General features: G+C 51.4%; 1 protein-coding gene across 1 annotated transcript in view; it reads right to left on the bottom strand.

Annotated features, from left to right (window-relative positions):
* Positions 1 to 17,830, bottom strand: part of tex264a (testis expressed 264, ER-phagy receptor a) — a 120,228-nt gene extending 102,398 nt beyond the window's left edge. Inside the window, exon 1 of the mRNA XM_056275435.1 lies at positions 16,781 to 17,830. Within this exon, the coding sequence (XP_056131410.1) occupies positions 16,781 to 17,329 (549 nt within the window). The 5' untranslated portion in view covers positions 17,330 to 17,830. The remainder of the gene's footprint in view (positions 1 to 16,780) is intronic.
* Positions 17,831 to 24,331: the final 6,501 nt, after the last annotated feature.

The raw sequence follows: 24,331 nt of genomic DNA, 5'->3' as shown, positions 1-24,331 counted from the left end.
TAGTATATAGTGTAGCGTGCATGGATAAGTAGACACATCGGTCCTTGACTAACGGGTCAGACCCTTTAGTCGACTGGTTAACGGGGGTCCGACCTGTCAGTCAAGGACCAACGTGTCTACTTATCCATGCACGCTACACTATTTTCCCTAAAGCATCATAAATATAATAATGCAGTAATAATAATAAAACTAACGACAGTACAGTATATAACTGAGAGAGGGAGAGAATGTGTGTATAGCTATAAAAAGTTTACGTTTCTTACATTTACAACTCTCCACCTGCCGCTGGCCTGGAAGCGGGGCGCGACCGGCGGAGGCCGGCCATTTGATGGGCCGACGAACCCCCTAAAACGAGCAGTGTTTTGAGTGTCGCGCAAAGTAGTCCGCCTGTTCATTAGTACGAAACATTGTGTGTAACGCGATTATTTATTTATTTACTACCCCCCTCCTCTTTTTTTCCTCCCCAATTGTATCCCGCCAATTACCCCACTCTTCCGGGCTGCCTCGGTTGCTGTAGACTACCACATGCCTCCTCTGATACATGTGGAGTCGCCAGCCGCTTCTTTTCACCTGACAGTGAGGAGTTTCACCAGGGGGAAGTAGCGTGTGGGAGGATCACCCCAGTTCCCCCTCCCCCCAAACAGGCACCCCGGCCCCCGACCGACCAGAAGAGGCGCTAGTGCGGCGACCAGGACACATTCCCACATCCGGCTTCCCACCCGCAGACACGGCCAACTGTGTCTGTAGGAACGCCCGACCAAGCCGGAGGTAACACGGGGATTCGAACCCGAATCTCCGTGCTAGTAAAACGCGCAGTGTTTTGAGTGTCGCGCAAAGTAGTCCGTCCATTTATTAGTACACACCATTGTGTGTAACTCGTTTTTTTTTTTAAATAGGCTTTACGGCGGCAGTTCGTAAGTACGAGCGTTTGTAGATCGGGCGTTCGTAACCAGGGGACTACGTGTAATGATACACGACTCAGTGATGATCACACCTAGGACATACTCATTTGTTAAGTTTCATGGGTTTGTCTGTAAAATGCACCTGTTGTCACTGCACAGAGCAAACCTCTACAAAAATGCCACCATACAGAAAAAAATAACTTACACTCTTTTATTCTCAATGGGTGATTTGCAATTGAACAACTAAGAATAGCATTACAAAAAAACTGCCCCAGAAATGTGACTCAAAGGCTAAAATTTAAAGGTAAGCACAAAAGACCAACCATTTGCCTGCGGGTTTGGCTTCGCAGCAAACAGTAAAGCTTTACCAGTGATCCCGCATCAAAGCTGTGTGCAGTGACAGAACGCTGCCCAGACAGCATCCGGATGTGGGCCACTTCAGGCAGTGATGCGGCACTGATGGCCTTCTTCTGGCCCTGACAAAATGGAAGTGAGCCTGAAGTGGCCCACATGTATAATAGCAAATATGGCCCAAATATGCCAAATCAAATGTGGGCCTTTTTTGGCAAAGATGCGGTGCTCTGGGCAACATGTAATCTGGATGTGACCCTGAAGTGGCCCGTGTGGTAAATGGTGAATATGGCCCATATATCACAAAACAAATATGGGCCACCTTTGGCAAATATGTGGCACATGTGGCGTTGCTACGGCTTGGTTCTGGCCCAGATCTGGCAAACAGGAGCGGACCGCCGAAGTGCCATCATTCCACGCAGTATGTGGGCCAGATGATGGGTTCGGGCCAGAGCAATTTTGCAACCTGGGCGGCTGACTGATTTGCTAGGCTGGAGTGGCTGTGATTGTGGAGGGGGCCTGTTGCTGAAATAAAAAAGGTGAATGTGGAGCGTCTGTGTGGACCTCTGCACCATCTTTGCATCAAAACCTGGGATGAACCGTGAGGAGCAGCCGACACATTATAACTATAAGGAACTGTGAAGAGGAGCAAGCACACCCTACCCAACACCATCTCAACTGTCGTCCAACTGTATTGCTGTATCACAACTGTGGGAAGATGGTGGCGCGAACTCATGTTTGCAGCGGCTTCGTCCAGTAGCGACTATGCAGTGTCTTTGTCCACGTCTACGTCTGCATCTAAGTTTGTGTCATCGTGTAGTTTTTATTTTGATCTTCGCTTTTTTTATTTTTCCGTTTAATGGCTGGGAGTGCTGGCATTGGATGGGCTGGGGGAGCCTGGTCTGCTGCGCCCTGTGGGCCCAGGGACCACGGCCCTGGCTCGGAGCTGCGCCCGAAGAGGAAGCACCGAGGGCGGTTTGACAGGACTCGGAAGCGGGGCAGGCTAAGCTAACTGCTAGCCCATGCAGACCGGCAGTGCTGACAGTCATCCTGGCTGACGTTCGTTCTCCTGGACAGGGGAGTTTTTGGACTGTGTTGCACTGAATGGACTGTGCTGTTAACTGTTAGTGTTTTGTTTTCTTCCTTGTTCTCTCTGGTTTTTTTTTTATTTCATTTTTTTTGGCGGAGTCGTTTTTTGGACATTTTGGGTGTGTGTTTTTCATCTTTCGTGTTGCACTGCTGTGGGCTGGGTGAAACGAAATTTCGTTTCTTTCGTGCACCTAAGTACATGATAGGAATGGCAATAAATTGTTCCTGATTCCTGATTAGATATTGCAAAAACTGTACACGCTCATGCCCTTGCTGGAGGGCTCCATTTCTGCGCCGTGGTCCACAAGCACTGGAGCATATATCGGGGGGGGCAGTGTTATCATTTCTCCCTCTCTGAAAACGAGACACGGGAGCACTGAGATAAATGTGGGTGATTAATCCACCAAAATGAGCCATCCTGCGCTTGATCGCAGGCCATAAGCCGCCCTGTAGAAAGACAACACAGCACAGAGAAAGCCACCGGGATGGAAATTGAAGCTAATTGGGTGCACAGCACCGGGTGTAAGGTACGCTGCTGCGATGCTATCGCTAGCTTAATTAATGTATCGGCAATTGCTGTGAAGCGAGTATGCCCACGCAAATCAGTATAAAGGAATGTAGAGTAAGCTGATGGATAAACAAGACAGCCATGTAGGTAATTTTGTAGACAAAGCAGAATACGTTCACTAACCTCACCGCTCTGATGAACGACTTTCACGAAAGTTACTTAGGGCACTATCTCAACCCACTTTGCCATGTCATGGCCACTGCGGTGATCAGATCCGACCCGTGGAGGCAGCCCCATACCATCTCACAACTTCACTATGTCCTCATGTTTGAGAGGAGCGGCCGGATCTGATTCCTCATCCACAATGTTATGATGAGCCACGGGCCCCGATGCCCCTGGAGCCAGGAGCCGGTGCAAATCTCTTTCTCTCTCTCTCTGCCCCTCTCCTTCCTCCTCTCTCTCTCGCTCTCTGTTTCAGAGTGCAGTTTTGTCCCTTTAGGCTGCGCTCAGACTTCCCTGGTAATTACACATGGCATCCTGGGAGTTCTGGCATGTATAATTACTGGCAAGGCTGAGCAGCCTGGTGGAGGCTGGAGGCAGGACACTGCTTTCATTTACTGCAGTTGCAGAGCTGGTTCACCACTCCGCAGCCAGCTGGACACAGCATGGCACTCCCACAGCTAGGAGCCACGGTGCATGGAGATGAGATCACTTTTGTCCAATATGAGCAAAATTCTCCTTTCCTCAAAAAAAAAAGATGGCGTCCCTTGCTTTGTATTCTGTCTCTCTGTGTCTCGATCTCGCTACCTTTGGTGAGGAAGGATATGACACAAGTCACAGCGTTGACAAAGTAGTGGATCCGAAGATATTTCTCACGACCCGGTGTACCTGCGCGTGCAGGGTGTTGCCTACGCACAATCAGTGAAAACTGATCAAACAACAACAGAGTCACAGTCCACAGAAACACCGCGTATTCATGCGATGTTTCCGTGGCTTATGTAAGGAGTTGTCAACAGATGTGTTCCGGGGGGGGGGGGGGGAAGCAATCAAAATTTCTTCACTTAATGGAGTCCATCTGCTGGATCTTCGGCACGGCTCTGGTTCTGCATGGCTCGTTCACTGTAGAGATGTAAGCTGCATAAACTTTCATGGGGGGGGGGCTGTTCTATGGGGAAAACCAGAGAATCCACAGTCGTGCATGATGTTGACTCGAGGACGAGTAGGACCAGACGTCGGAGTATAAGGGTATTCATTTCTCATTTCAAACCCCCTTTAAAAAAACGGCAACTCCTTTCCACAAGTCCCCCCTCATATGTTGCCGCCGCCGTCGACAGACAGACAAGCAGCGGTAAAATGTGAATAAATTTGACTGGGAGAGCAGCGGCGCAAGACGCTCTGATCTGAGATTCCTATTGATGAATTGGATCACCGTGAGGCTCTCAGGATAAGTCGGGCTCCTGCCAATTTGCGCTCCTCACCCGAGGCAGTTTCACACCTCGCCTCACCTCATCTCTCGCTGCCACTCCCATACACGTCTCCGCATGACATTTCATTTTGTCTTGTTTGTGACGGGAAGCCATGAGTGGGTTTGCTGCAAAAGGCAAAACACGCTGCAAACTGGGTGGATGAGCGGCTGAACAGAGACGTGCTCTAGAGTCATCTGTGTGGGGAAAAAACACTCTCTAGAGGCAGCAAGATTTTACATTCTTCGCTCAGAAATCCTGTTGCCGAGGCATCCGGGTGATGTTGCAGTCTATTATGTTGCCTACCAACACGGGGGTCGCCGGTTCGAACCCCGTGTTACCTCCGGCTTGGTCGGGCGTTCCTACAGACACAATTGGCCATGTCTGCAGGTGGGGAGCCGGATGTGGGTACGTGTCGTGGTTGCTGCTCTAGCGCCTCCTCTGGTCAGTCGGGGCACCTGTTCGGGAGGGAGGGGGAACTGGGGGGGAATAGCGTGATCCTCCCACGCGCTACGTCCCCCTGGCGAAACTCCTCACTTGTCAGGTGAAAAGAAGCGGCTGGCGACTCCACGTGTATCGGAGGAGGCATGTGGTCGTCTGTAGCCCTTCCCGGATTGGCAGAAGGGCTGGAGCAGCGACCGGGACGGCTCGGAAGAGTGGGGTAATTGGCCAAGTACAACTGGGGAGAAAAATAAACAAAAAAAAACAAAAAAAACGAAATCGTGTTGCCTCAATACAAGAAGTGGTCTGGCTCAAACTACAATTTGATTCCACCGAGTTGATAAAATGGCATTCATCCTGCCCCACCCCCCTTTGTTTCTCTGCTGGTTTATTGTTTTGGCCTCCACCACCGGTCACAGGAAACATTGAAATATTCACAACAGGCTGCTCTCCATAAAGACTTAATGAGTTAGCCTGTTGCAGACAAGACAGACAAACCACTTCACGGTACCAACGCAAAGACTCCTGCACAACAAAGGAACTCATCCATCTAATCTGTTTATGTAAGACCAAAAATTCGGCGCATGCTTCTCTTATCGTTGTTGCTGCCTGCAGCTAATGACACCTGAAATATGAAAGTCCTGCAACACCGCAGCCTGAGGTGCTGTTTTTCTGCAGGCCCTTGGGTGATTTTGGTCATGCTGATAAGAGAGATTCTACCTCTCAAACACATGCATGCTTGATCGCATGCACACACACACACACAGACACACACTGGCACAATGCATAGGACAACACACTCAGCAGCCTCGGGGCATTCAGAGGAGTCGCTAGGCTGCTTCTAATTGCTTCCATGTGTGGGTACCACCTCTGATATCCATGGCGAGAGGTGAGGATGTCAGTCACCTTCCTCACCACTACACACTATTAAACCAAACAGAGACAACCGGTCACACCTGTCCATAAGGTAGCCTTGTCTGACCTGCCCGTTGTGAATGGAGGCAGCGCATGGTCCCACATTCTGTAACGAGTTTGACAAGTGTAAAAGGTGATGAGGTACCGCAGCACTATCAGTGCTGCAAACTCGCACCACTGCAAATTGCAAACACACTGCAAATCACATCGCAAACCTCACTTTTGACAAAATAAATTACACTGGCCAGTGTTATTTCAGTGACCATATGACCAATAAATGCAGTATGTGAATGGGTTTGTGGCTGCTGTCTGGATGCTCCTGGCCTGCAGAATAACTTTTACTACAGTGTCAATGCTGCCATCTAGTGTACCCAACTGTCCGGCAGGTAGCAGACAAGGATACTGGCAACACCAACCAACAATCAAACACGGCCTCAGTCACATGCAGCTTGGAACACGTCTTCTATGGTCCAATATGAAGGACTGGCTGGAAAGAGGGTTTTGCAGATAAACGTCCATCTCGCTGTTCTTCATGCAGTCACACTGAGAAGAGGTGCCACCCTCAGGCGAACAGCATAGGCTTGCAAATAACTGAATAAAAAAAAAATCTTCCAGATACTTCTGTCTACTACGACTGCATCTTTTAGGTACCCTGATAGCCCCCCCCCCCCCCACGGAGACACCGTATATTTCATCCTTCACCTGTGTACTCCGGCATCCATTTCACTTGTGAGATGACATTAATTGCACACCCAAGAATTACATTAAAGCACTACAGCGCCATCAGACAACCTGTAAAGACACACAACAAAGTGAAAAATGCAATAGGCAGAGTGTCCCTTTCCAGACACTTCCATCTCCCCTGCATGGAATGTGTCCTTTACTCTTAAAAGGAAAATTGTAGGGTTTTTTTTCAACCTGGGTCTTGTTTTTGTAGTACCCTAAAGGCAGCTTTGAATGGCTACAGATTGTGATAGTATTTCACGACTCACTGTGGAGTTTTTTTTGGAGACGAGCTCAGACAGATACTCTATTTCACAATGGCGACAGTAGGGCACGCTAAGCATACAACAAGCCCAGTTTATCTAAACCTCTTATTTGCTGCTTTTAAACTGGGGGACAAGGAATGCAACGAAAAATCCAGGTGTGAGTTAAGAAGAGCCATCAAAGCAGCTAAAAGACAATAAAGGAGGGACAAAATGGAAAATGATTACAGTGGCTTGTGGTGCATGTGGAGGGGGCTGCAGGCGATTACGGACTATAAATCTAAACCCAGTACGCCTATCAACACCTCTGCCTCTCTCCCAGATGAGCTTAACAACTTTTATGCCCCCCTTTGAAGCTCACAACTTGGACCCAGTGACAGCAGCACAGTGCCCACCCGACGTAGCCGATCTGCAGGTGACGGAGGCTGATGCGAGTAAAACTTTTGAAAGGGTTAAGGCTCATAAAGCTGCTGGCCCCAGAGGGCACCCCTGCCCATGTCCTCAAGGTATTTTACACCCAGATAGCTCAAGTTTTTACTGACAGTTTTAACCTGTCCCTGTCATTGTGTGTGGTTCCACTGTGTTTTAAGAAAACCACCAGTGTGCCTGTACCTAAGAAAACACCTGTCTCTTACCTTAATGTTTACCGACCTTTTGCCTTGAACTATGTTATTATGAAGTGTCTGGAAAGATTGGTTATATCATATATAAAATGTAACATTCCGGTTACCCATGACCCATTAGTTTGCCTACTATTCCAACAGATCTGTGGATGGCGCTATCTCACTTACTCGGCATACTGCTTTAGTACAGCTTGAAATGAAAAATACCTATGTCAGAATGTTGTTGTCTATTGATTACAGCTCGGCTTTTAATACAATTGTACCATCCAAACTGGTACTATCCAAATTCAAATGAGTCCGAACGAGTACAATATCTGAACGAGTATATTAGAGGGACAGCTCAGGTTGGACGGTTTGGGGACAAAGCAAGAGAGGTGAGATTGAGATGGTTTGGACATGTGCGGAGGAGATATGCTGGGTATATTGGGAGAAGGATGCTGAATATGGAGCTGCCAGGGAAGAGGAAAGGAGGAAGGCCAAAGAGGAGGTTTATGGATGCGGTGAGGGAGGACATGCAGGTGGCTGATGTGACAGAGGAAAATGCAGAGGACAGGAAGAGATGGAAACGGATGATCCACTGTGGCGCCCCCTAACGGGAGCAGCCGAAAGAAGTAGTAGTAGTAGTAGTAGTAGTAGTAGTAGAATCCAAACTGGTGTTGAAACTCAGAGGTCTTGGTCTGGGAAACTGGCTATTTGATTTCCTGACAGGCAGGCCCCAGACTGTGAGAACAGTTAAAACATACTCATCCACATTAGTTCTTAGGACCGGTGTGCCTCAGGGCTGCTGTCTCAGCCCCCTATTGTACAGTCTGTTTAAATACGACTGTGTTACCAAATATGACGACAGAAGACACCACAGTGGTTGGACTAATAAGCGACAGTGATGAGAGGGTCTCTAGGAAGGAAGTGGAAGATTTAATCATATGGTGCCATGATAACAACCTCTCTCTAAATGTCAATAAGACAAAAGAAATCATTGTTGACTTTAGGAAGATCAGGGGAAATCATATTCCTATTTCCATCAATGGATCATCTGTTGAAACTGTGGACAGTTTAGATTTCCCGGTTTACACATCACAGACACCCTCACATGGTCGCTGAACACCGACTGCATCATCAGGAAGGCACAGCAGAGACTGGATTTTCTGAGTTGTCTCAAGAGTTTTGGTACGAGTACCACAACTCTTAGGAACTTTTATCTCAGTACCATGGAGAGTGTGTTGACAGGCTGTATCACAGTGTGGTTTTGCAGCCTGACTGCTTAGGACTGCAGACTGCTCCAAAGAACTATTAAGACAGCAGCAAAAATCATTGGTATGAAACTACCACAACATTTACAACACTCGCTGCAAAAGGAAAGGCCAAAACATCATTAAGGACACCAGCCACCCCGCTCATGTTCCCTTCTCGCTCCTTCCATCTAAGAAACATTACCGGAGCATCAAATCACACACCACCCATCTCAGTAATAGTTTCGTTCCACAGGCAGTCAGGTTGCTGAACAGCTGATGCACCCATATGCACCTTATATTGTTGTGCTATCATGTACTGTGTATTAGAGCTCTGCAAGCCCGATGGGTCCCAGCACACTGAGTCCATTTAGGCCGGGCTCGGGCCTTTTTTTTTTTTTTGCTGGATTGGCCTCGGGTCAGACTCGGGCTAATTTAACTTCCCATATATGTGCAGAGCACATATAGGGCACTGTATGAATAGTGTTATATTTATTATATTATAAATATTATACATATGCGTGTACTACTACACGTGTAACAGTTGACCATGCCCTGTGTGTGTGTGTGTGTTTGTGTGTGTTTGTGTGTATCAGAGAGATCTTAAAGTGATATTGACGTTGGTCTCGGCTCTTGAAAAACTGCAGACCTTATCAGGCTGGGGCCGGGCTAGGGCCGAAGTTTTTGGCCCATGTAGGGCCCTACTGTGTGTATATATGTTTCATGCGTCACGCACTCATCAGCCACCAGTGTGGTAAAACCTTCATTATTTATCTTCTACAACACAACAACACTTCATGTAAAACCACAGTATCACGGCTTGGGGCTGTATCACATGACAACCATATTCACTATACCACTATAATAAACTATTCAGGCCTAGAACTTCAAAACTTCACCCTAGCAGCAGCTAGTAATCCACTAAGTAATCACTATCCTGGTCCCTTTGGCCTTCGGAAGTCAGCTTTTGGATACAGGGTCACAACTGGGGGGCGACGTCACCGGACAGAAAAACTGGAACAGAAAAAAGGCGATGACATCACTGTCTCTGAGTGAACCCCACACAGGACCAGCCAACTACAGCTAAACATGGTGTTTACCCACACTGCATGATGCACAAAACAGGCATGTACCACAATGCACAGAAGTTTTTTTCCTACATATCTTAATATCCACCCACCCATCAATCCATCCATCCATCCACCCACCCATCGACCCATCCACCCATCCATTACCTGAACCACTTATCCTGCTCTCAGGGTAGCAGGGATGCTGGAGTCTATCCCAGCAGTCATTGGGCAGCAGGTGGGGAGACACCCTGGACAGGCCGCCAGGCCATCACACATCACAGGGCCCACACACACGCGCACACACACGCGCACACACACGCGCACACACACACCTAGGGACAATTTAGTACAGCTGATTCACCTGACCTACATGTCTTTGGACTGTGGGAGTAAACTGGAGCCCCCGGAGGAAACCCACACAGACACGGGGAGAACATGCAAACTCCACACAGAGGACGACCCGGGACAACCCCCAAGGTTGGACTACCCCGGGACTCGAACCCAGGGACCTCTTGCTGTGAGGCAACGGCGCTAACCACTACACCACCGTGCCGCCCCTCTATCTTAATATTTAAATGTTTTGGGTTTCTTTTGGGATAGTCAAGTCAATTTTGTTTTGTGTCGCCCAATATCACAAATTATAAATTGTGTCCTTGTGTCCTTTGTGTCAAGCCAGAGAGAGCCAGTGCACAAGAATGTCACTGTGTTCTACACATGACAATAAAGTTGAACTTGCAAGTGAAACCAAGTTGAAATTTTACATTTATTAGCTGCAATTAAAAAACTATTTAACTGAACACTGGAACTGCAGGACGTGCTGCCAAACCTACCCCATTCTGCCATACCTACTCTACCTACCCTATTCTGCCATACCTACCCTATTCTACCCATACCTACCCCATTCTGCCATACCTACCCTATTCTGCCATACCTACCCTATTCTGCCCATACCTACCCCATTCTGCCAAACATACCCCATTCTGCCCATACCTACCCCATTCTGCCATATCTACCCCATTCTGCCATACCTACCCTACCTGCCCTATTCTGCCATACTTACCCTATTCTGCCATACCTACCCTATTCTGCCATACCTACCCTATTCTGCCCATAGCTACCCCATTCTGCCATACCTACCCCATTCTGCCATACCTACCCCATTCTGCCATACCTACCCTACCTGCCCTATTCTGCCATACCTACCCTATTCTGCCATACCTACCCCATTCTGCCATACCTACCCTACCTGCCCTATTCTGCCATACCTACCCCATTCTGCCATACCTACCCTATTCTACCCATACCTACCCTATTCTACCCATACCTACCCTATTCTACCCATACCTACCCTATTCTGCCCGTACGTACAGTTTGTTTAAGCAACACTGATGAGCCTCACGTGGAAAACCGACATTTAATAATCAGTATATGACAAGTTAATTACAATGGCTCGTTCTGATGGAAAATACTAGAACACCCAGGCTGGAATACACCGGAATTTACCTTTAACGTCATCTCAACTAACATGGTTTCCCATTTTCCTTGTTTGAGCTGGTGGTCCTAGATTGAGAAGCTGTATAATAACAATAATAATGATAATAATAAAAAATAATAATGATAATAATAATGATGATATAATGATGATGATAATAATAATGATGATAATAATGATAATAATAATGATAATGATAATAATAATATTAGGGCGTCCGGGTTGCGTAGCAGTCTATTCTGTTGCCTACCAACACAGAGGTAACACGGATCAAATCCCTGTGTTATCTCCAGTTTGGTCGGGCGTCCCTACAGATACAATTGGCCGTGTCTGCGAGAGGGAAGCCGGATGTGGGTACGTGTCCTGGTCGCTGCACTAGCACCACCTCCCATTGATTGGGGCGCCTGTTTTGGGGGGGGCTGGGGGGAAGGGGACTGGGGGGAATAGCGTGATCCTCCCATTTGCTACGTCCCCCTGGTGAAACTCCTCACTGTCAGGTAAAAAAAAGCGGCTGGCGACTCCACATGTATCGGAGGAGGCATGTGGTAGTCTGCAGCCCTCCCTGGCTCAGCAGAGGGGGTGGAGCAGAGACCAGGACGACTCGGAAGAGTAGGGTGATTGGCCAAGTACAACTGGGTAGAAAAGGGGGGGGGGATAATAATAATAATCATATCCATCTCATCCATCCATTATCCAAACCGCTTATCCTGCTCTCAGGGTCACGGGGATGCTGGAGCCTATCCCAGCAGCCATTGGGCGGCAGGTGGGGAGACACCCTGGACAGGCCACCAGGCCATCACAGGGCGCACACACACACACACCTTCTTGCTGTGAGGCGACCTCGCTAACCACTGCACCACCCAAGTTACCTTCTTTTGGACATAAAGGACCGGTCAGTTACCACAACCGTGGTTGTAGGGGTGGAGGCATTTATCCGGTGTCAACTTCACTGGTGTAGAAACAAACTGAGAGAAGGTGACAGTTGAACTTGGGAAATTCCCCACACTTACAGACTGCTGGTTGTTCACACATGACTGGTTTGTACCCGTGATGACCTACACGGTGGTGTCAGGAGGCCCCCTGAATTCCACCGACGCTCCACTGAAGTCTACCAGAGGATGAGAATTAAATTACGCTTTTTCATCCAAACCCAACTGTGCATCCAAAGAGACAAAACACGGCTTTCAGTCTGGTTGTGCAGCGTGGTGTGATGAATAACGCTTCAGACGAAAGACTTGGTTCCTTCTCAGAGCCCTTCTGGAAACCCCGCATTACCGGCAAGTCTGGACTAACATCAACACGGGCTCGGCCTCTTAATACACAATAATCAATCTTGACATGGTTTCTTGGTGAAATTTACATTTTAAAAAAAGAAAAACAATATGGCGGTAATGAGATTATATAAAGCAAGTTTGACACTCCGGCACGCTGCAGTTTATCTTAGTACGTGTATTTGTGTCAGATTTCGGTCCCTGCGTAGCCTGAAACGACTGAAAAATTGCTTCTAACCTGGCAGCACGTCAGCCGCACAGCTCTAGATCGTATCAGGGGCTCGAGCCAAGACTTGATCCCACTCCCGTCATGTAGCAACCACAGCTCCCAAGTACAAAAGGATGCCCGGAAAAATAACTGTACTAATTCATCTCTTTTCATACAACATCTACTGTTCCACCAATATACACTTAAATATACACTTAAATATGTGCTTAAACAGGAATTGTACAGTGAGAACTTGGTTATAGTTCCACGAAGAAGATGTTGTGCACTCCCACACAGACATCAGTGGAACAGTACTGGGTTGACAGTAACATTGTGATAGGACAGCCTCAGAACAGCCTACTGGGGGAGTCCGGGTAGCATAGCGGTCTATCCCATTGCCTACCAACATGGGGATTGCGGGTTCAAATCCCCGTGTTACCTCCGGCTTGGTCGGGCGTCCCTACAGACACAATTGGCCGTGTCTGCGGATGGGAAGCTGGATGTGGGTGTGTGTCCTGGTCGCTGCACTAGCGCCTCTTCTGGTCGGTCGGGGCGCCTGTTCGGGGGGGGGGGACTGGGGGGAATAGCGTGATCCTCCGACGTGCTACGTCCCCCTGGTGAAACTCCTCACTGTCAGGTGAAAAGAAGCAGCTGGCGACTCCACATGTATGGGAGGAGGCATGTGGTAGTCTGCAGGCCTCCCCGGATCGGCAGAGGGGGTGGAGCAAGAGACCGGGACAGCTCGGAAGAGTGGGGTGATTCACCAAGTACAACTGGGGGGAAAAAGGGGGGAAAAATTCCACAAAAAAAAAAAAGGAACAGTCTGCTGGGCCTGATAGGGATTTAGTACCTTGCGCTAGGACACTCGGGCAACGTGGATGCTTGCTGTAGCAAGGGCTTAAACCACATGTCTTGATGTGTGTTCAATAATCCAGCTAAGAAAACCACAGGAAGTTGAATCACTTCCTCTGGACACAACGTTTATTGAGAGAGCCGTTTCAGGCAGTTGAGACTGGAGAAGAGGCCGCTTAGTGGAGCGATGACGCGTATCTCATGAATGATGTGGGACTCACAATGACCCGAAAAATCTCATCTGTGTAGTTGCGTGAGAATCGTATTGGCAGACATCAAATCGCTCTCCGCTTTATTTGCACTTATAAATGTGGTCAAACCCATTCCATCCATCCATCATCTGAACCACTTATCCTGCTCTCAGGGTCGCAGGATGCTGGAGCCTATCCCAGCAGTCACTGGGCGGCAGGCGGGGAGACACCCTGGACAGGTCGCGAGGTCATCACAGGGTGGACACACCACACCTATAGGGACAAGTCTTTGGACTGTGGGAGGAAACCGGAGCCCCCGGAGGAAACCCACGTAGACAAGGGGAGAACATACAAACTCCACACAGAGGATGACCCAGGACGACCCACCACGGTTGGACTACCCCGGGGCTCGAACTCAGGACCTTGTTGTTGTGAGGCAACCGCGCTAACCACTGTGCCGCCCTCTGTGTAACATATGAACAAATTAATCAGGAAGTTGGTCACTTGTGTCAGGTGATCAGAGCGTAGCCTAGGAGAACGTGTCCTGATGCTGCTCTTCACTATATGAGCCATGGCCTCCTATGAGAACCTTAACACCTGTGGAAAGCTTTCTCATGCTCCTTACGGAACCATCCATCCACTATCCAAGCCACTTATCCCAACCAGGGTTATGGGACGCTGGAGCCTTTCCCAGCAGTCATTTGGCAGCAGGCAGGAAGACACCCTGGACAGGCTGCCAGTCTCCCTGGACAGGCTATATCCTGTCACAGATATATCCACCCATCCATCCATCCATTATACAAGCCTCTTATTCCAACCGGGGTCGCGGGATGCTGGAGCCTATCCCAGCAGTCATTGGGCGGCAGGCGGGGAGACACCCTGGACAGGCTGCCAGTCCATCACAGGGCCCACACACACACATTCACACCTAGGGACCATTTAGTACAGCCGAGTCACCTGACCTACATGTCTTTGGACTGTGGGAGGAAACAGAGCACCTGGAGGAAACCCACGCAGACATGGGGAGAACATGCAAACTCCACACAGAGGACGACCCAGGATGATCCCAAGGTTGGACTACCCTGGGGCTCGAACCCAGAACCTTCTTGCTGTGAGGCGACTGCGCTAACCACTGCGCCACCGTACCATATATCCATCCATCCATCCATTATCCAAGCCACTTGTCCCAACGGGGGTTGCAAGATGCTGGAGCCCATCCAAGCAGTCATTGGGCGGCAGGCAGGAAGACACCCTGGACAGGTCGCCAGTCCATCACAGGGCTGACACATTCAAACCTAGGGACAATTTCGTACAGCCTATTCACCTGACCTGCATGTCTTTGGACTGTGGGAGGAAACCAGAGCCCCCGGAGAGAACCCATGCAAACACGGGGAGAACATGCAAACTCCACACAGAGGACGACCCCCTAAGTTTGGACTACCCCGAGCTGTTTACAGGACCCCTCGCCAAAACTTTGCAGTAGTATGATTCACAGAGCCTCACAAGGCAGGTGTAATTAATCATCCACCCAACTTGGGCATTGCTCAACATCAGTCCATGGCCCTTCTCAGCTGTGCAGACTGGCTGCAGGGCACCACACCGGCACGTCAGAAGCCTCCATTAGGCCATATTCTCCCATGACAACCCGAGTACTCACATTTCAGTTGAGCTGACAAAACACAACAACCCTCGTCAATCATAACAGAGCACCCCGACTGCTGGTGGTACCCGCCATTTTCCTGCCAGCACAACTCGTGCAACTTGCGCCGTGTGTGTGCACACGATGTGGCCTCGCGCTAAACAGCAAATCAAGGTTGTATGCTGTTGATCTGCGTTTCCATCAGAGAGTAACCAGCCTCGTGCCGCCAGCCACGTCAGCCACTCCGCCTTCTGCTTGACCACGTGACAGCTTCACTCTTCCCCCATTGGCTCGTCGCTTTTGCAGCTCGCATCTCAGAACTCACAACAAACAACTGTTGTGTAGACACGGCTTGTTGACAAAACAGAGCTATCATGTGACGGCTGGAGTCAGGAACTCAAGACGGAGATCTCAGTTTGGGAATTATCCGCTTCTCTCCGCTTTCGGTGGATGGAAAAATGCACGGCTGACTTTAAGAAAGCCGGCATTCCCGCCTCCGGCATCCAAACTGTAAACACTTTTTCACACTCTAATTGTCGGTAATATCACGGCAACTGAGTCACAGTCACTCCTGGAAGTGTGAAAAGTGATTATTCTCCCAGACGGCTGACTGTGCAACGTGTGCTGGGCTAAATAAAGAGGCTCTCCGCCCATGTGGCCCTGCTTGTGGTTACCGTCAGTGAGTCAAACGCAGACCGGTGCCAGTGTACACTGGACCAGATGAGCGGAAAAAACATCAACAGTGCAACGTGGCAACGGACCGCTGACAGCAGGCTGGGCTCCTCACACCCAGCTCCAACAATACAAAGGCAGCAAAGTCACCCTGCTGGGGCAGGTAACAGGGACCTGGCTTACGGCTCGTGCCACACAAACCACGACGTCCCTGGTTCGATCCCAGCCAGTGACCTTTGGTGCATCTCGTACCCACCAACCCCCCCCCTCTCTCCCCTCGTTTCCTGTCTTTCACTTCCCTATCCTCTACTCAGTAAAGGCAAAAAAATAGATGAGCCAGCTCACTTTTAAATCACAGAAGTACAGCTACTGCCAAGACCCCACTTAAACCAGACAGGTGAAACACAACACGCTGCCTGACCCCGGATGGGAACTGCAGCAGATGTCTTCTTCACCCAGAAAGTTAAGAAAAAGAGAGGGAGATGACAATTCAGAATGTCTGCCCCCCCCCCCCCCGGCTCTGGCTAGGTCAGCAAAACAAAACCGACCATATCTCGGCGTGTCAAGTCTGATCAGGGACCAAAGGACACCCGGGTTTTGTGCGTCTCGTCATGAGGTGTGACCACAAGAGTGGTCGTTGTAACGTGGTGCCATGTTTGTGTGTACATGCCGGACGACCAGAGGTCCCTTGGGACTTGAAGGGGGGTGGGGGTGGGGAGGTGGGGGTCTCACCTGCTTGGGGTCGCATGAGGCGTGACCACAAGAGTGGTCGTTGTAACGTCGTGCCATGTTTGTGCGTACATGCCGGACGACCAGAGGTCCCTTGGGACTTGAAGGGGGGTGGGGGTGGGGAGGTGGGGTAGGGGCGGGGGTCTCACCTGCTTGGGGTCGTCGTAGTAGACGCCGATGGATCTGAGCTTGGGGCCGATGCTGCAGCTCTCGGTGAAGGCTGCGCCGCAGTCTTTGTACGACCCCTCTCTGAACTTGTAGGCGATGGTGACGCTCCGGATGGGCGGCGAGCCCGTCCTTATCACCACCTCGTGCAGGAGTCCCGAGTAGAGCGCGAACCCCGCCACGGTCACGATCAAGCACGCGATGAGCGCGAGGATCAGGAGGGAGATGAGAAAGTCGGACATGGTTTCTTCTCGACGCGCCGGCGCTGTGAAGGTACGGGGACGCGTCAGGCCTCCGCGGCCGCCTCGGGAAGGGGGGTCCAGGTGAGCCGGGGGCGGGGGGGGTGCGGGAGTCGGTAACGTCAGCCCCGGAATACCGCGGAGATCGTCGGGCAAGTCATCCAAGCAGTGGTCGTCAGCGTTAAGGACGGTCTCCCCGGGCGGACTGGAGCCACACGACACTGACTCGAGGACCCGAGCGGGGTTTTGTTTATTTCCACGGACGCCGAAACACGCGCTTCCCGGAGAAACCATTCCGGACTCACGCGCGGGGGGGGGGCCGGCAGGAAGTCCGCCAAACTCGCTCGGATGAACCCGCAGAGACCATCTGCGTGGTGTCCCGTGTCTCGTGCGTTTACTGCATCGCCCAAGTCCCGCGTGTCTTTCTCTGTTTTATGCAAATTCACCTGCCGGCGAACCTGATAAATGAGCAGCCGGTGTGTGGGGCGACACCCCCCGCCCCTCCTCCACGTCGGGGAGCCCAGAGGACGCGGCACGCGGGTAGATGTGGTTCCTTCGCCTCGGAGCGGAAGTGGAGGATAATCCGCACGGCTGTCGGTCAGGTTAAGGAGGTGGCTTTTGAAACGGTTCGTCGTTTTGAATCCCTCCAAGTTATTTCTACCAAGGTGTAGACAGGACGTGGACCCGGCTCGGTTCGTCAGCCGGGTCCGGGAGATGTGGGCCATTTCTTCATTTTGGTCTCGTCTCCACGTTTGTCCTGTTGGGGGAAGATGTATTGGGAATCCCCCCCCCTTCCCCCAGGAACACGTGTTGTTTGCCTTCTTCTGCTTACATAGTCTAGCAAAGCAAAGCAATGTTTTATCATCAATTCGCTTTTATTACTTGCAAACTAACATATTCATAAATCTTACGTTTTCCAATCACAACCCGTGTTTGTTTTTAATTTTTGAAAATGAACTCAAACGACACATTACAACAATCCTATAGTCTAAAAACAGGGAAGCTGTTGAAACCATAAACGTGTGCACTGTGGAGTTAGAAAACAACGAGACAGGAGACGTGAGAGTAGACGTAGTCGAGGTAGTTTACTAGCTCCAACTTTTCATGTCATATATTCGACAACGACACTGAACTCTCTGGACCGGAAGCGGAAGTGCATTCTCTCTTAGGTGAATGTCTCTAGTTATATAGATGTGGGTCACCACACAGGCCCCCCCAGAATTCACCTACACAAAACAATGCAAAACAGCAAAAGCGCAACTCATGAACATAAAAATAGACTCTACAACAGAACAGTCAATGACATAGTGCAAAGTCACGGGGAAAACAAGTGACGAGTCGGGGGGTGGACCCTGCGGCCATAACGGCTGCGCTTCACAGGAGGGGAAACAGATGGGGCCGAAACCCGGGCCATAGGCGGGGCCGAAGCAGGAACAGAGGCAGCTGCCGGGGCCGACCTAGGAGGGCGTCCCCGCCGCGGGGGTAGGGCCAATTGCATTGGCTCCCCAATGTCCAAGTGAGCAGGCTTGAGACGGTCTATAGCGACCCGCTCCGGCCTGCCCCCCATGTCCACCACAAAGTTCTTATCCCCCGCCTCCAGGACGCGGAAGGGCCCATCGTATGGGGGCTGCAGCGGGGACCGATGGCTGTCGTGCCTAATGAAGACGTACCTCGCCGATGGCAGATCCTTGGGGACGTAGGACCGGGGGAGGCAGTGTTGAGACATCGGAACGGGAGCGAAGGCACCGGCAGCGCTCCGGGACGCACTGAGGTGAGAGGCGGCCGACCAGGGAGTCGTAGCATCCGGAAGAAACTCCCCCGGAACTCGCAGGGGCTGGCCATACACCAGCTCAGCGGAGGAGGTCTGGAGGTCTTCCTTCGGGGCCGAACGCAGGCCGAGCATGACCCATGGGAGCCGGTCCATCCAGTCGCAGCCAGTGAGGCTTGCCCGCAGAGCGGCTTTCATGTCCCGATGGAACCGCTCACAAAGTCCGTTGCTCTGCGGGTTGTACGCCGTAGTGCGGTGGATCTTCATCCCCAGGTGCTCAGCGACCGCCGTCCAGAGCTCCGAGGTAAACTGGGAGCCCCGGTCGCTCGTGATGTCACCCGGTGTGCCGAAACGGGCCACCCAGCAGCCGATGAACGCCCGTGCTACCTCTGCTGCCGTCGTGGAGGACAAGGGAATAGCCTCTGGCCACCTGGTGGCCCTGTCCACAATAGTGAGGAGGAACGTATAACCACGGGAGGGGGGCAGGGGACCCACCAGGTCAACATTGACGTGGTCAAACCGCCTCTCTGGAACCACAAACGGCGCCAAAGGGGCCTTGGTATGGCGGTGCACCTTGGCGCGTTGGCACGCCACACAAGAGCCGGCCCAGGCTCTAACATCCTTACGGAGCCCAGGCCAAACAAACTTGACGCTCACCAATTTGGTCGAGGCCTTCACTCCCGGGTGGGAAAGGCCGTGGACGGTGTCGAAAACTCGGCGCCGCCAGGAAGTAGGCACCAGGGGGCGCGGTTGACCGGTGGAGATGTCACAGAGGAGGGTGGTGTTGGCCGCGTCGAACGTCACGTCCTCCAGCCGTAGCGCCGTAGGGGTCGACCGGTAGTCTTGAACGGTCGCGTCCTTGGCTTGGTCCGCTGCCATAGCGGCGTAGTCGAGTCCCAAGTGAACGGCGTTAACAACCGCCCGTGAAAGGCAGTCGGCGACGGAGTTATCCTTGCCCGACACGTGTTGTATGTCCGTGGTAAACTCGGAAACCGCCGCGAGATGACGCTGCTGACGCCCAGACCACGGTTCTGAGGTTTTGGCCATACAGAACGTCAGCGGTTTGTGGTCCACGAAAGCGGTGAACTGTCGGCCCTCCAATAGGAACCTAAAGTGTCTGGTTGCGAGGAAGAGACCCAGTAGTTCCCTATCAAAGGTGCTGTATTTGCGCTCGCTCTCACGGAGTTGTTTACTGAAGAACGCCAACGGCTGCCAGCCCCCCCCCACCCACTGCTCACACACGGCCCCCACGGCGTAGTCGGAGGCATCCGTTGTAAGGGCTATGGGGGCGGCAGGCGACGGGTGAGCTAGCAGCGCAGCGTTGGCCAGCGCGGTCTTGGCGGCCACAAAAGCCTCGTCCATCCCCGAAGACCAGTCCAGCTCGTCCTTAGACTTCTTACCCCGCAGGGCCTCATACAGGGGACGCATGATGTGGGCGGCACGGGGCAGGAAACGGTTATAAAAGTTCACCATGCCCAGGAATTCCTGCAGCGACTGTACAGTGCGGGGGCGGGGGAACATGGTGACAGCCTCAACCCTGGCAGGGAGGGGAACGGCCCCCTGTGGAGTGATGTGGTGCCCGAGGAAGGTGATGGACGACTCCCCGAACTGACACTTAGCTGGGTTGATGATGAGGCCGTGTTCGCTGAGCCTGTCAAACAGCTGTCTGAGGTGCGTCATGTGTTCCTCCGCCGACGCGCTGGCCACGAGGATGTCGTCTAAGTACACAAACAAAAATGGCATGTCACGGAGCACAGAATCCATAAGGCGCTGAAACGTCTGCGCCGCCCCTTTAAGGCCGAAAGGCATACGTAAAAACTCAAAGAGCCCAAAGGGTGTGATGACAGCCGTTTTTGGGACATCCAGTGGGTGGACCGGCACTTGGTGATACCCCCGCACTAAGTCGATTTTGGAATAGATGGCAGCGTCCGCCAGGTGGGTAGAGAAATCTTGTATGTGCGGTATGGGGTACCGGTCGGGGGTCGTGGCATTGTTTAGGCGACGGTAGTCCCCGCACGGGCGCCAACCCCCGTTGGCCTTAGTAACCATGTGAAGAGGGGAAGCCCACGGGCTGTCAGAACGGCGGACAATGCCGAGGCGCTCCATAGTCGAAAACTCCTCCCTGGCTATTGCGAGCTTGGCCGAGTCGAGGCGTCGGGCCCGGGCGTAAACTGGGGGCCCCACTGTGGTGATATGATGTTCCACGCCGTGCTTGGCCACCGCCGAGGAGAAGGTGGGTGTGGTCAGCTCGGGGAAATTTGCGAGCAGGCGTTGGTATGGATCCCCGGTGGAGAGTGTGTTAGCAAGGCACAGCGCTCCAGCGCCCCCAAGCGTGCAGGGGTATGACGCAAAAGAGACGGCATCAATCACGCGACAGTTTTTAACATCCACCAGCAGGTTGAAAGCACAGAGGAAATCCGCACCTAGGAGCGGGGTGGATACAGCAGCCATCACAAAGTCCCAGCCGAAACGTCGGCCGCCAAAACACACGTCCACATGTCTGATACCGTACGTCCGAATGGACGTGCCGTTGGCGGCGTCCATCTGGGGGCCGTGACTGTCGGTCATCGTGTCCACAGCTTGTGCTGGTAGTATGCTGCGTTGAGCGCCAGAGTCAACCAGCAGCCGCCGGCCCGACAAGGAGTCTCTGATGAACAACAGCTTGCAGTCACGGCCGGCGCCCATAGCCGTTAACGAGCGCCGGCCTTGGCGTTTCCCTGAACCCTGTAACTGCAGGGTTTGCGACACCGTTTTGCTTTTGCCCCAAACCTGGCATGGTAATAACAGAGCCCGTCGTCAGGTTGGCGGCGGGCTGTCACCGCAGCCGCGGTGTCCATATAGTCGTACACAGGTGGTGGTGGGGCGGTCTGGTGGGGTAGCAGGGCATGCACAAACTGTTGCCGGTTGGCCAGGAAAACCCTGTCTGCTTCAGCAGCCAGAGAACGGTAGTCCTTGGAGGCGGCGAGAGGAGAACTGGCCAGTGCTGTGCGTACAGGTGCGGGGAGCTGCCTCAGAAAAATGTGTGTGAAAAGAAAGGCCGGATCAGCCGATCCCAGCACAGACAGCATTTTTTCCATTAAATCAGACGGTTTGCCGTCGCCGAGGCCATTCGGGGACAGTAAACGGTCTGCCTTCTCCAGCTCCGACAGTTCAAATAGTTTCAGGAGGAATGTCTTTATAGCATCGTACTTGCCAGCAGCTGGCGGAGCTTCCAACAGTGTCATTGCTCGCGCCGTTGTCGATGCGTCTAACGCCGCCACTACGTGGAAGTACTGTGTTGCATCCTGCGTTATCCCTCTCAGCTGGAACTGGGCTTCCACATGTTGAAACCACGGCCGTGGATTATGCTGCCAAAAGTCGGGTAGCTTCACAGTAGCGGCGTAAATGCTAGCGTTAGCAATAGCCATGTTGTTAGCACCGGCGTCGTCGTTGTCAGACATACTCGTATTAGTTGTTCGATCACGTCGGGGTCACCAATGTGGAGTTAGAAAACAACGAGACAGGAGACGTGAGAGTAGACGTAGTCGAGGTAGTTTACTAGCTCCAACTTTTCATGTCATATATTCGACAACGACACTGAACTCTCTGGACCGGAAGCGGAAGTGCATTCTCTCTTAGGTGAATGTCTCTAGTTATATAGATGTGGGTCACCACAGCACCCTTTATAACACTTTGGTGAGCCGATTTGCGATTTCTGTTAATGTTCTGACCCCCTTGGCACGAGCTGCTTTGTGTATTTCCTATATAAAAAATTCAAAAAAAATTAATAAAAAGTGAAACAGCCCAATATTCACGTGTGTTACGTTGGTCTGATGTTCTTGTTCAAGTCCCTCACCAGAGTAACAAGAGGGCGGTGGAGACAGGCAGCTCTCCTCCTGGAGAAACACACTTCTTAATAAACACCTGGCACAGAGGAACAGCTTAGCTCCGCATGCTGTTCTCTCTCTGACCTACCGGCCCTCATCATCCTCACCCCATCAGCAACCTCATACGTTCGGTTTGGTGTTAACCCTTCCTTGTTCCTTTATTTTATCCCTTTTACTTTACTTTTTCTGCATTGTATTATATTCGGAATATAATTATTACTTTATACTGTACACGATAGAAAAATGAATGTGTTAACAGTGAAATCCTCCGGCTCTGACTCACAGACAGCCGTCAGTATTTCCTGCAGGACACGTGTGGAAGAGGGCTGGTGATACGCCTGGCGTGATGACGTCACGGACACCGCTGGTTTGGCCGTAGTAGGAACAGAGACGTCCTCCAACCTGCAACAACAAAGGGTCAAAACGGCCGTTTGCCCCCCCCCCCTCTTAATCTAGCCCGCGGCTTGTTTGAAGTAAACACGAGTGATCGGGTTTAATGATCAAATCCGCGCATCATGACACGGCGGTACCCGTCCTCAGTGGAGGGCCAGCGCACTGGGTAGTTCACGAGACCGGTGGTTCTCAATCAGGTCCTCAGGTCCCAGCTGGGTTTCCATTCTGCCAGGTGTCGCGTTACACTCACCTGTTGTTCGTTATTCCAGCGTCCAGTAAGGGAGGCTTCGCACCTGGAACAACAGGTGAGTGTAACTAACGCCCACAGAATAGAAAACCTGCATTCATGCTGGGACCTGAGCACCTGATTGAGAAACACGGTTCGGTTTTATGTATTTTGGCCATATGGAGGATAATACGTTTTTTGTGATTCTGTGACAACATTGAGGATGGGTTCTGGAAACTTGGGTATCATACATGATGACACCTTTTCAATGATGCGCAAATCTCATTTTAGGGACCTCAAAAAGTGCTGTAATAGATCAGCGTAGCCACACATCCATTCATCCAGCCCGAAACCAGTATGTTGTCACTGTTATGGTTTTATTCTTGTGGAACATGTGTCGGAGGAAAATAAATGTCAATTATTCATCCATCCATTATCCAAACCACTGATCCTGCTCTCAGAGTCACGGGGAGGCTGGAGCCTATCCCAGCAGTCATTGGGCAGCAGGCGGGGAGACACCCTGGACAGGCCACCAGGCCTTCACACAGGGCCCAAACACACACACACACACCTAGGGACAATATGGCTGATTCACCTGACGTACATGTCTTTGGACTGTGGGAGGAAACCGGAGCACCCAACCCACACAGACACGGGGAGGACATGCAAACTCCACACAAAGGACGACTCGGGACGACCCCCAAGGTTGGACTAACCCGGGGCTCGAACCCAGGACCTTCTTGCTGTGAGGCGACCGCGCTAACCACTGTGCCACCATGCCGCCCCAAACCCACGACATAAGATTCATAATAATAGTTTAATAACTGTGACACTCTAGATCATTAGACTCCTGCAAGGTCAAGGATCAGTCCTGCAGTGCTACACTACAGGATTGACCCTTGACCTTGCAGGAGTAATCCATGGGTGGATGAATGAAATTCCACTCCGGGCCCAAAGCAGCTGAGTTGTGTGGCTGCAGGTGGCAGTTTATTAGACAGCTGTGTACTCCTGATCAGGAAATATAAATGGACAAAAAAGTGATT

The sequence above is a fragment of the Lampris incognitus genome, chromosome 2 (genome assembly GCF_029633865.1).
Source record: "Lampris incognitus isolate fLamInc1 chromosome 2, fLamInc1.hap2, whole genome shotgun sequence".
Taxonomy (NCBI): Eukaryota; Metazoa; Chordata; class Actinopteri; order Lampriformes; family Lampridae; genus Lampris; species Lampris incognitus.
The sequence above is the reverse complement of the archived record's forward strand: the minus strand, read 5'-3'. Positions and strand labels throughout refer to the sequence as shown.